Raw genomic sequence first — 12,379 nt, 5'->3', positions numbered from 1 at the left:
TTATTGCCCTCGCCTATGGAGAAGCCGACTCCCTCCAATGTTGATGGATCACATACTTCCTTTATCACCAAAGCCTAGGTCATACCATAAAAGAGTGTCCAATCCTAAGGAATAAAATCAAAAAGCTCATGAGAGTTGACCACCTGAGGCAATTTGTAAAGAAAGATTGCTCGAAAATAAGTCCACCTTACTAGTGGATTCTGACGCATAGTCTCATAAGAACAAACCATGGAACCAGGCCATAAAGAGAGTTGACTAGGAATATAAGCTGTAGTAGGAGCAGAAATGGAGACTACCCTCTAAGGGCCCATATAAACAACACCTCAAATGGATTTGTGAAAGGTGGTTCATGTCATTCGATGCAAAAGAGACATGTTTGCACCCTTGGTCATCTCGATCGAGCTTGCTAAGTATGGAGTCAACAAAGTTTCAGTTGATCAGGTCAACATCCTCTATTAGAAGACCTTTCGAAAAATGGATATCTCCAAAAATTTATTTGTGCCTTATAACGAGCTAATACTGGAATATTTTGGAGAACGGGTTGATACGCATGGATACTCTGACCTTAAGACTCATATAGGTTCAGGGAGGGATAATTGATAAGTACATGTACAATATTTGTTGGCCAACACATATTACATTTGTTGATGGGTTGTTGTGCTTAAATGTGTTCGAGGCCATAGTGTCCATGCTACACTTAGTCATGAAGTTTTCATCCAACACGGGCCAAATCTTCACAGTGTATGTAGATCGAAAGGTAACCCAAGAATGTTACATTGGCAGCCTGAAGGTGACACCAGACTAGCCCCCTTGGAAGGCTTTTCGATTGGAGATGGCATGGTTGATCTAGTCCCTAAAATGAATGTATGAAGTCATTAGGAGAGACTAAGACTTTGAAGATAGGTCGATAAGATGATCAAGTTACTAAGTTGAGTAGTGACTTGAGCAAGGAACAAGAGCAAATATTATCGATTATGCTCTTAAAAATAAATATATGTTTGCTTGGATGTCAACAGACATGCCTGGAATTCACAGGGGAGTTTTATCCCTCAAGTTGGTAATTTTGAAGGAGGTCCAACTGGTTGTACAGGAGAAGCACAAGTTGTGAGAGGAGAGGAGTAAAACTACTTAAGTTCAGATCAAGAAGCTTCTTGAAGCAGTATTCATTCAGGGGGTCAAGTATACTACTTAGCTTTCCAACGTGGTCCTCGTGAAGAAGTTGAGCGATTAATGAAGAGTGTGCATCGACTTCACCGATTTGAACAAAGGATGCCTTATGGATGCGTACCCTTTTCCTAGTATCGATCAAGTAGTTGATGACGCATCAGGCCACCTGGTGCTAGGCTTATTGGATGCTTATTCGAGATATATCCCAATCCCTATATACCACCAGAACAAGGAGAATATTGCGTTCATCACCGAGCGGGTTGGAGAACAAGTTATCTAAATAAGAAGAGGATAACTGAGGAGTAGGTGACAAGGAAATTGTTTTAAGTGGACGCTTGACCCCACACCCAAAACAAAAACTAACTAAAATAAATATTGAAAACAAACACTAGTGTAGAAAGGGCTTTACACGTCTGTTATTTTGGGCTTTTAACGTCAGATCCCGATCTGACGTGTTTATGGGTGACGTTAATGGGACGTCGGACTCTAAAAGACGTCGGATTACACCAAAATCAACGTCTAAGGGCACTATAAACATCAGACATGGCATTAAGCGACGTCTAAGGGAACTATAGACGTCAGTTAATGCCTTTAATTGACGTCTAAGGGCACTATAGACGTCGGACATGGCATTAACCGACGTCTACTGCAGCTCATGTCTTTGGGTAGTGTAGTAGCACCTTCTTCCTTTGCTAGTTTCGTCATAGAAAAGGTTGCGTCTTTTGGACCTCTGATACGTTGTCGTTGAAGCTATCAAATTAATACTACTTTTCAAGGCAACTTCAGTATTGCCAAGTAGTATCCAAGAAAGTAGATAGGGCTAAAGTAACCGTGAGTCGTCTCCCTACGAACACGGAATTGCTTTCGAATATCTGACTCTTATGAATGTTATGCAATGCTTATAAAAGTAATGGTTGAAGAATGTTTAAAGAATAAATAAGAAACTTAAAAACAATTATGACTAAATAGGCTAATTCCACTGCTTTTCCAAGATAGATTCATCATCGATTATTCACAGATAATTGTTCAATTGATTATTATTTAAGTTTAAAATTAATTAAAGTACATTCTTAATTAATTTGAGGGCGATCATGCATTTAACCAAAGCAAATTCTCAATCAAATGCAAAACCTTTCTAGATTATTCACAATGAATTCAACCAAAGTACATTCTCAATCAAAATCCTATTGTGTTTAATCATGTCTATTCTTAAATCGTCTAACCAAATTAAAAACTAATCAATCAAAGTAAATTCTCAATTGATTATAGTTGAAATTATTACTACCAATCAAAGTACATTCCCAATTGATAGTAAAAACCAAGTAATCATATGAAAGTTCCTAAATTAAATCAAAGTAGATTCTCAATTAAACCTAGAAACCCTAGAACTCATATAATCAATATGCATGTAGATTCAAATACATTATGATGCATAAATCTTTACTTTTAATTTGATAGAGAGATAAAAGACATAGAGAGAGAGAGAGAACAACTTAAATCAATAATCAAAATAAACAATCGTATTAACTCAATCTAACCTTAGAATCCATAATGGAATTATAGCAGAATAGCCCTAGATGCTTAGCTCTCCATGAATGGAGTTGAATACAAGATGAAAGAAAAGTGAGAGGAGTATGAGAGAATGAATGAATTGAAGTCCTCCTTGGGTCTCTTTATATAGGGCTTGGACTCTGAATATTCAGTTGGCAAAATCTTTTATCTTATATCTTCCAAATAACTAAAAGATTTAGATAATTATAACATTATTTGGAAGATATTTTCTGTTGATATTCCCAAATTACATTAATTCAACAACTGAATTTTATCTTTTAGCTTTTCTGAGTTTCCAAAATTGCACAAATGCCCTGAAATTTCTTCTATCTATAATTTAGCCCCTTCTGAATTTTTCAAATAAAATCTGATTTTGGGCCTTGAATTGCCATTTGGACCAATAAAACTTATATTCTCAGCTGCACAAATTAGAACATCCAAGAATAATTTATGCGCTAAAACTCACTTTTTACGTCTCTTTATTTCCCAAACCCAACAATTCCAATCATCACAAATTCACTTAAAATCAACCATTTAAGCACAATTATCCCATCAAAAATTTGAATTTTAAAGCATAAATGTGGGTATAAATATGCACACATCAACCTCTTATGGCATTTCAACCGAAAAACGAATCTGGGTCCTTGCCTAGTTCCATTCCAACAGGCAATGAAAACGAATACGGTGACTTGAGAACTAGGCAAGGACCCATCTTCGGTTTTAGGTTGAAACATTATAAGACATCCAAAAGACGCAAGTTTTTCTTACGAGGAAACTAGAAAAGGGAGAATGTGCTACTACGCTACCCAAAGACACGAGAAAAACTGCACCAAAACACAACAAAAACTCATTTTAATCGGTTCAAATGGAAGATAATCAATCAAAGACTAATTTAATAGTAGTAAAAGTAAGTTTAAATGGTTCAAAAGATATAAAGTGCATATGGAAATGCAATGGCGAGGAGAGAAAAGACGAGGAGAAAGACGATGAAGTATGCGTAACCGCGGGTTCGTGATTTCTGATTTAACATGAATCTAGACATCGGTGCCCCAATGCCCGACGTCTATTCTCGACTAGACGTCGGGGACCTCCCTAATATGACGTCCATTCAATTTAAAAATTAATATTCGCGGTGTATATAAACGTCGGATGTGGCGGGATTCTGACGCATATAGATGTCGGTTAGGAGGGTGTCCGACGTATAGGTTAACTTTTCACCTACCCTGTCAGCCATATAGACGTCAGACTTGCGGGATCCGACGTCTATATGGTGGAAAAAAATGACTTTTCACCTACCTATCAAGCATATGGACATCGGTTAGGAGGGTCTTGACATCTATATGCCCAACTTATTTACGAAAATGTCACCGGTCAATAATTTACGTTGGTTATTTTGTGGTCCAACGTCTACGGGGGTGACGTTAAAAGCCAATTCTGCACTAGTGAAATAAGGATTTAAGTGGACGCTTGACCCCACACCCAAAACAAAAACTAACTAATATAAAAATTGAAAACGAATAAGGATGCACTCATGTTTAAATATTTATATTTATTTAACACACACACGCCCGCACACACAAAAACACACACACACACATATACATATACATATATTATTACAGTAATCTTTTTCATTAACATTCATAAATCTTTTAACACTCATCTTTTTTATTAGTATTCATCTCTTTTACCCGCATTTATCTCTTTCATTCACACTCATATTTTTTATCCACATTATTCTCTTCATCTTCTTCATTCACATTTATCTTTTCCATTCAAATTCATCTTCTTCATCTACACTTATTTCTTTCATTCACTATAATTTTTTTCTATTTTTTTGTTTATATTATTTGAACATGTAAGTACTATACGATTTTTGTTTAAGTTATTGTCATTAGCGTCAACCAAACTTACAATAAATTAAATTAACATTAGAAATAGATTTTATTTAGAAAAGGGTTTGTTGAATATAGTGAAAAACTATGTATGAAATTAATCTCCTTATGTTGAATATACACATAAGGTATTGTATTTATAATAGAAGAAATATGGACTAAGTCCAAAATACAAATAAGAAATAATGACAAACTAATTAAAGATAAAATGATAAATATAAGATATCTATCTAAAATATCTAATAATATAATATATCTAACATTTCCCCCAAGTTAATGCATACAAATCGTATGTATCAAGCTTGTTATTAATATAATTGATGGACAAATTTGTAAGCACCAAAATATGATGTCACAAACTTGTTTTACAATCGGCAAGTATGACCGAATCGTTTCAAGTAATAAACTTGGTAAGACCAAGTATCGTTTGTCAGAGCGGCTGCAGCGGAATGGTTAGCGTGGGATAACAAACCAAGAGGGGGGTGAATTGGTTCTTACTAAAATTGTGTGCCTTAAAAATTTCTACTCAATTAAACTTACTTAGCAAATAATAAAGATAATAAAATAGAGTAAGGTTGAGAGAAATTTGCACAGTTGATTTTATCCTGGTTCGGATCTTACCAATCCTACGTCCAGTCGCTTATCTCAAAAACAAGATAAACACTTCACTAATCACAAAACTATTACAAACTACAATCACACAGATACAATTTGTAAAAGTTTAGAAGACACCTCTCTTGAAGCCACAAGAGATGAAACAACACCTCCTTTGAATCTTCACAAAGGATGAAACACTTCCTTCGAATACTTCACGAAGGATGATTCTCTTCCAGACACTTCCTCAGACACACCAAGGATGAACAAGCTATTCCTCTGTCACCGCAGTAGCACTTCAGGACTTTGCAGACAAGAGTTTCTTTAGCTTCAATAGAGTTCTCAAAGAGTTCAGAGATTTTTGCACAAGGGAAGAGTTTCTGTGTCTCTGTATTGTTATTCTTGAGAGGAAATGAGAGTCTATTTATAGACTCATCCAAAGGCTCTTCCATTTTTCGTTTTCAGCCTTTCACACTGTGTTAATCGATTAGCTACAGTGGTTAATCGATTAGCACCCCAACGGATAGTCCAACGGCTCTTAAAACGGCTAGTTTTTCAAACGGTCCCTGTGTTAATCGATTAACAGCCCTTGTTAATCGATTAACGTTAATCGATTAACACCCTCTGTTAATCGATTAACACTGCAATGCTGGGCTTCTTCATGGCTCTCTGGAACAATCGATTAACACCCTCTGTTAATCGATTAGCACTGCACAGTTTTAGCTTTTTGGTTTATTTTTACATCACTTTTGAATGCATACATAAAACTACTAATTTTCCTATGTTCATACAATTATTACAAAAGGTTACAAGTCTTCAAAGATCATTCTTCATGAGTCTTGATTGTTCTTGACTTGATTTGGACATCATCAAAACTTCATCTTCATCATTTTGCTAACAATCTCCCCCTTTTTGATGATGATCAAAACCTTCTTGATTTAAAGCTTTTGGTAATAATCTGTTTTTAAAATACAACTTAAGGAAGAAACAATTGTTAGTGAACTTAGAAATAAGTTTAAGACTTTAAATATTTCTCCCCCTTTTTGATCATTATTAAAAAGTGATGTAGAATTTCTCCCCCTAAATGTGTTAGAAATTATGCTCCCCCTTAATGTATGCATAGAAATAATAAGAAAAGTAACATACATTTTATTGAATTTAAAGAGACAAGCATACAAAGAAGTTAAATATATAGCACACACACTACAAAAAGCATAGAAGCATAAAATACCCCTTTAGATATGCCTCCAATTTCGTAATGATAATCCTCTAGGTTGTTTCCACATTTTGTTTAGATCTTCATCTTGAGGATTGTCATCATTCTTCACTTCATTTGTTGTCTTCTACAAATCTTCATCATTGCCTGCATGTAATTCAAATGACTCAAGAGGTTTTGCCTCAAGGTCTACAATTTCATCAAAGACAACATGCACATATTCTTCTTTTTCAAATGTTTTCCGTTTGAAAACTATATATGCTTTGTATATAAAAGAATAGTTCCATCTACCTTGGAATAAAAATTTCTTAATTCTTCTTTTCAAATATTTAGAACAAAACAATTTTTAAAAATTTTCTTAAATATTGTTTTTAAAGAAATTCTAAAATTTTAAACAATAGGTACCCAACTACTTGTATGGGTCCTTTGGGTTAGTTTGAAAATTTGAAATCATTTTACAACCCAAATATATCTACCACTTGGAACACCATAATGCTTAATTTTACATTTATTTGAAGTATGACCCTTTTTCATACAATAAAAGCATGATACAACATTTGTGTTCCTATAAGTTGTTCCTTTTTCTACCCAAGTTCTACGGGTTCTATAATTGTGTTTAATTCTAGGAACATACTTATTTTTAACAACCTTATTTTCATTATTTTTACTACATTCTCCTAAGGTTGTTTGTTCTAGTAGTTTCTTAAAATTTTCACAAGAAGCACATTCATCACTACTAGTAAATTTACCCTTTTCAAAAATTAAAACTTTAATTTTCAAATCTTTATTTTCTTCAAAAATATTTTCAAAATTTAATTTTAAATTCTTATTTTCTTCAAGAATATTTTCAAAATCTGATTTCAAATTTTTATTTTCTTCAGAAATATTTTCAAAATTTAATTTTAAATTTTTGAAATCCTTTTTCAATTTCTGATGGGCTTTATCTAATTTTTCAGATTCTACTATTAAAGCAGCATAAATTTCATGCAATTCATTTTCACTAATTTGACTAGAATTATCAGAATCGCTAGATGTACTTACTTGGCTTCCAGCGTCGTCGTTCACCACTAAACAGATGTTTGCTTCTTCATCTGAGTAGCTTGAATCTGAAATGGTCTCATTGTCGTCTTCCCATGCAATGTATGCCTTCTTTTTCTTGAAGAATTTCTTTTCTTTCTTTTCTTCACCCTTCCTTTGATTTGGGCAGTCTGCTTTTAAATGTCCCTTTTCTCCGCAACCGTAGCATCGGTAATTTGAGGAAGATACTGGATTATCTTTCTTTTCGTATTTAAATTTTCCTTTACCTTTAGACTTCATGAACTTGTTGAGCCTTTTTATCATGAGTCTCAATTCTTCTTCTTCGTCTGAGTCTTCATCTTCCGATCTACCTTTGCTTCTTTCAACCTCTGATTTTAACGCCAAACTCTTCTTGTTTTTGGCTTTTGATTCTTCTTCATCAAGTCTTCCGAGGTCAAGTTCATGCTCTCTCAACTTTCCAAATAATGCAGCCATGGTCATTGTGTTGAGATTTTGTGACTCAGAAATTGCAGTCACTTTTGGTTGCCAAGACCTGTCTAAAGATTTCAAAATTTTTATATTAAGCTCATCAGTATCGAAAGATTTACCTAGTCCAATAAGATGGTTTACGATGTTGGTGAAGCGTTTCTGAACATCTACTATTGTTTCCCCTTGCTTCATCCTGAACATTTCGTATTCCTGGATTAAGGTATTCTTTCTAGCTCTCTTTACATCATCTGTACCTTCGTGGGTTACTCTTAGTACTTCCCACATTTCTTGTGCAGTTTTACAAACAGAAATCCTGTAAAACTCATCAACAGTTAAAGCAGATGAAATAATATTACGAGCTTTTACATCATTACCAAATTTTTTCTTATCTTGAGCAGTCCATTGGTCACGGGGCTTTGGTTCCTGCATATTGTTAATTGGAACAAAAGGACCAGATGCAACAGCATCCCAAATATCTATATCAATAGATTCCATAAAAATTTGCATTCTTACCTTCCAGAATGCATAGTTCTCACCGGTGAATAGTGGTGGTCTATTGATAGAAGCACCCTCTGCAAAGGTTTGATGTGATCCTGCCATTTGAATGACTATCAAAGCAAGCTCTGATACCAATTGTCAGAGCGGCTGCAGCGGAATGGTTAGCGTGGGATAACAAACCAAGAGGGGGGTGAATTGGTTCTTACTAAAATCGTGTGCCTTAAAAATTTCTACTCAATTAAACTTACTTAGCAAATAATAAAGATAATAAAATAGAGTAAGGTTGAGAGAAATTTGCACAGTTGATTTTATCCTGGTTCGGATCTTACCAATCCTACGTCCAGTCGCTTATCTCAAAAACAAGATAAACACTTCACTAATCACAAAACTATTACAAACTACAATCACACAGATACAATTTGTAAAAGTTTAGAAGACACCTCTCTTGAAGCCACAAGAGATGAAACAACACCTCCTTTGAATCTTCACAAAGGATGAAACACTTCCTTCGAATACTTCACGAAGGATGATTCTCTTCCAGACACTTCCTCAGACACACCAAGGATGAACAAGCTATTCCTCTGTCACTGCAGTAGCACTTCAGGACTTTGCAGACAAGAGTTTCTTTAGCTTCAATAGAGTTCTCAAAGAGTTCAGAGATTTTTGCACAAGGGAAGAGTTTCTGTGTCTCTGTATTGTTATTCTTGAGAGGAAATGAGAGTCTATTTATAGACTCATCCAAAGGCTCTTCCATTTTTCGTTTTCAGCCTTTCACACTGTGTTAATCGATTAGCTACAGTGGTTAATCGATTAGCACCCCAACGGATAGTCCAACGGCTCTTAAAACGGCTAGTTTTTCAAACGGTCCCTGTGTTAATCGATTAACAGCCCTTGTTAATCGATTAACGTTAATCGATTAACACCCTCTGTTAATCGATTAACACTGCAATGCTGGGCTTCTTCATGGCTCTCTGGAACAATCGATTAACACCCTCTGTTAATCGATTAGCACTGCACAGTTTTAGCTTTTTGGTTTATTTTTACATCACTTTTGAATGCATACATAAAACTACTAATTTTCCTATGTTCATACAATTATTACAAAAGGTTACAAGTCTTCAAAGATCATTCTTCATGAGTCTTGATTGTTCTTGACTTGATTTGGACATCATCAAAACTTCATCTTCATCATTTTGCTAACATCGTTCTCCCAAAGGACTCACGGCCTAGTTTAGTTATGTGATTTGTTGATTAGCTAAGACTTAAGAACACAATAATTGAAGTTTAATATGCAAATACGAAAATTAAATATGTATGCATGAATTGATCAATGACAAAGACAAAAGATAAACACTTTCAAGGAAATATATGAATGAATATGTTGTTGGGGGTCAATTTCATCTCATCCACTCTCATATATTTTAGGAATTCAACATTCAAATCATCATTGTTAATGCCACTCTCTAATGTACCATTCTAGATGGCTTCTCCCTAATCAAATAGTTCATACAATTCCTAGCATTCCTAATGATTAGTTCATGAGTGCAGGAGCTTAAAGGCAACCAATATAATATTGTCAGTATAATATTGGGAGAAATTCCCTGGATCTAGATTTCCCCGTACGTGTCCGTATCAACAAAACCAATAATCATGCATTAGAATGAGTTAAACAATGCAAGCATTGAGCAAAGAGGAAAAACCCTAACTAATGATGAAAGAAAGCATATGTCTTAATTCAAAGATGTACTCAACAAATCCATATATGAGAGCTTCAAGAGATTACTTTGATTCCCCAACAAACATACAAGGTTTAGTTCACCATATTCATGGTGAACCTAGATGAATTACAATGAAAGTATGAAAGAATAAACCCAATAAAGGTGAAGAGGTAGCCTGAGCATCCAAGATCCTCCCTCAAAGGGGTGAAAGAGAGAGTGTTTGCCTCGTTTCTGCCAAAGATGCCTAACTATAGGACGTGCAAGCCCTTATATACTAATCTAGAGTTACAAAAGATTACAAAAGTCCAAGCCCAAAAAGTGCCGCTCAGCGGTATTTACCGCTCAGCGGTGATTGCGCGTCTTCTTTCTTCCCCTCAGCGGCCATTTTGCCCCTCAGCGGTTCCAACGTCACCTCTTGAGTGACGCTCAGCGGTAGTTTGCCGCTGAGCGGTGCCTTCGACTTCTCCTTTTTGCACTCTTTCTTGTCTTTTCGAATGTCCTCTCTCTTATTCTTCACTTCTTTCACCAAATTCACCTCAAAACCTGCACAAAAACACTTAAATCAAGCATAAACCTGTCCAGCTCTCTTATTTATGAAAATATAAACAAAAGGCATGATTTCAAGCTAGTTTCTAAGTCTAAAGGTTGCTTTTAGTATCAAATTTAAGCATGAAAATAACAGTTTTTCAACTGTTATCACAACCCCAAACTTAGAACTTTGCTTGTCCTCAAGCAAATAAAATGTAACTCCATCTCCAACCAATTCATATGATGGTTCACTCATTCAAAATCCTCTTTTCAAGATAAGTAATAACTTCACTCAAACTTAAGACCAAGAGTTCAATCAAGATGTGCACATGCTTTAGTGTTCACAAAGTCATTTAAATTCCAACAAATGCTATTTTTCATGAATGATCAATCAATTAAGCATGGATGTTTATGTGCTTATGGAATATTTCCTCACTAGGTAAAGTGTTTCACTCAACACACAAGTGTATAAGAGGTAAAGTGTTTCACTCATTCACTCCACTATCACAATGTCACATGAATCAACTTTGCCTTTCATTTAACCACAATCAAATACATTCACAAGCATGCATCATCACAAGGACTTTTCAATGGCTTATAATGTGGCTGGGCTAACAAGAAAATTGGTTTTTCTGGATCACAAAATCCTTGAGTTAAGAGAATCATAACAACACAATCTTCTTATTCATTCCCAACTTTCTTTTGCCTTTGCTTTTGCATTTGCATTGAGCTTTGCTTCTTTTTCTTTTCTTTTCTTTGCATATTCTTACTTTTTAGCTCTTAGCTCAATGCTTTTTCCTTTTTCATGTTTCCCCAATAACCCCAAACTTGAACATTTAACAATACCACACAAGATCTTCTACTTAACTCAAGGTAAAGATTTTCAATCAAGGGTGTTCAGTGTATATTTAAGGCTAAGGGTTCAAAGGATAGAACAGAACGTGTTCTCTTTTAGAAGGCTAACTTTATGAATTTGGCCAATAAAAAGGGTTTCAAAAACACGGCCTTTGATCATATGATGCAAAACAAGCAATTGATTCAATCATAGAAAACCTGGGCAAAGTCATTCATGCTTTCAAAGTAACAGCATTCAACAATAACAACTCTGGAGCTCAAAACCTCACATATAAGCTCATTCACATTTGACATGCACATCCTGCTTAATTTCACAATCACAATCATGATATTATGCATTTGTTCACAAAGCTTGTGAATCACCTGTATAAGCATTTTAATGTGCACATCATCTCAACATCAATCAATCAATAAGCATCATCAAGCATTACTTATCACACAATCACAGTTAATAGCAAACCATCATAAGGAACCAGGTGTTCAATAGAGTACATCAAACCCTAATCTAAAAACAAAAACAAATAAGTTCAGAAAACTTAAACCACAAAAGCATAATCATATGATAGCATTCATCAGTAAATGCTATCTCAGCTCCTCATCAGTCCGAGCTCTCTGTATCTTCCTCTTCCTCTTCATCATCATCTTCATCAAATGCATCCTCCTCCTCAGCTTCATCTTCATCCATGTCTCGGGCTGAAGCTTCAGCTGCTTCAGCTCCTCCATGCCATGGTTCTTCTGGCCAAGCTACCACATTATGGAATTCATCCATAGTCCACCTGTGTGCTGGAGGGGTATCATACATCCCCACTATCATCTCAGCCGTGGCCACCTGCCCTCTGTGGATGGACTGC

The 12,379-nt window shown here is 35.3% G+C and overlaps 1 protein-coding gene across 1 annotated transcript; it reads right to left on the bottom strand.

Moving 5' to 3' along the window:
• Positions 1 to 6,873: 6,873 nt before the first annotated feature.
• On the bottom strand, positions 6,874 to 8,529 carry LOC148196632 (uncharacterized). The gene has a single exon (XM_088092823.1). It carries the CDS (start codon positions 8,527 to 8,529, stop codon positions 6,874 to 6,876), a length of 1,656 nt encoding a protein of 551 aa, XP_087948949.1.
• Between the last annotated feature and the right edge of the window lie 3,850 nt (positions 8,530 to 12,379).

This window comes from Vigna umbellata, chromosome 6, assembly GCF_029865625.1.
Source record: "Vigna umbellata cultivar VRB3 chromosome 6, Vumbellata_1.0, whole genome shotgun sequence".
NCBI classification, from domain to species: Eukaryota; Viridiplantae; Streptophyta; class Magnoliopsida; order Fabales; family Fabaceae; genus Vigna; species Vigna umbellata.
This window is presented reverse-complemented; position numbering and strand designations above follow the sequence as displayed.

Coding starts and splice junctions, on each gene's coding strand:
- LOC148196632 (XM_088092823.1), bottom strand. CDS start 8,529: ATGGCAGGATCACATCAAACCTTTGCAGAGGGTGCTTCTATCAATAGA.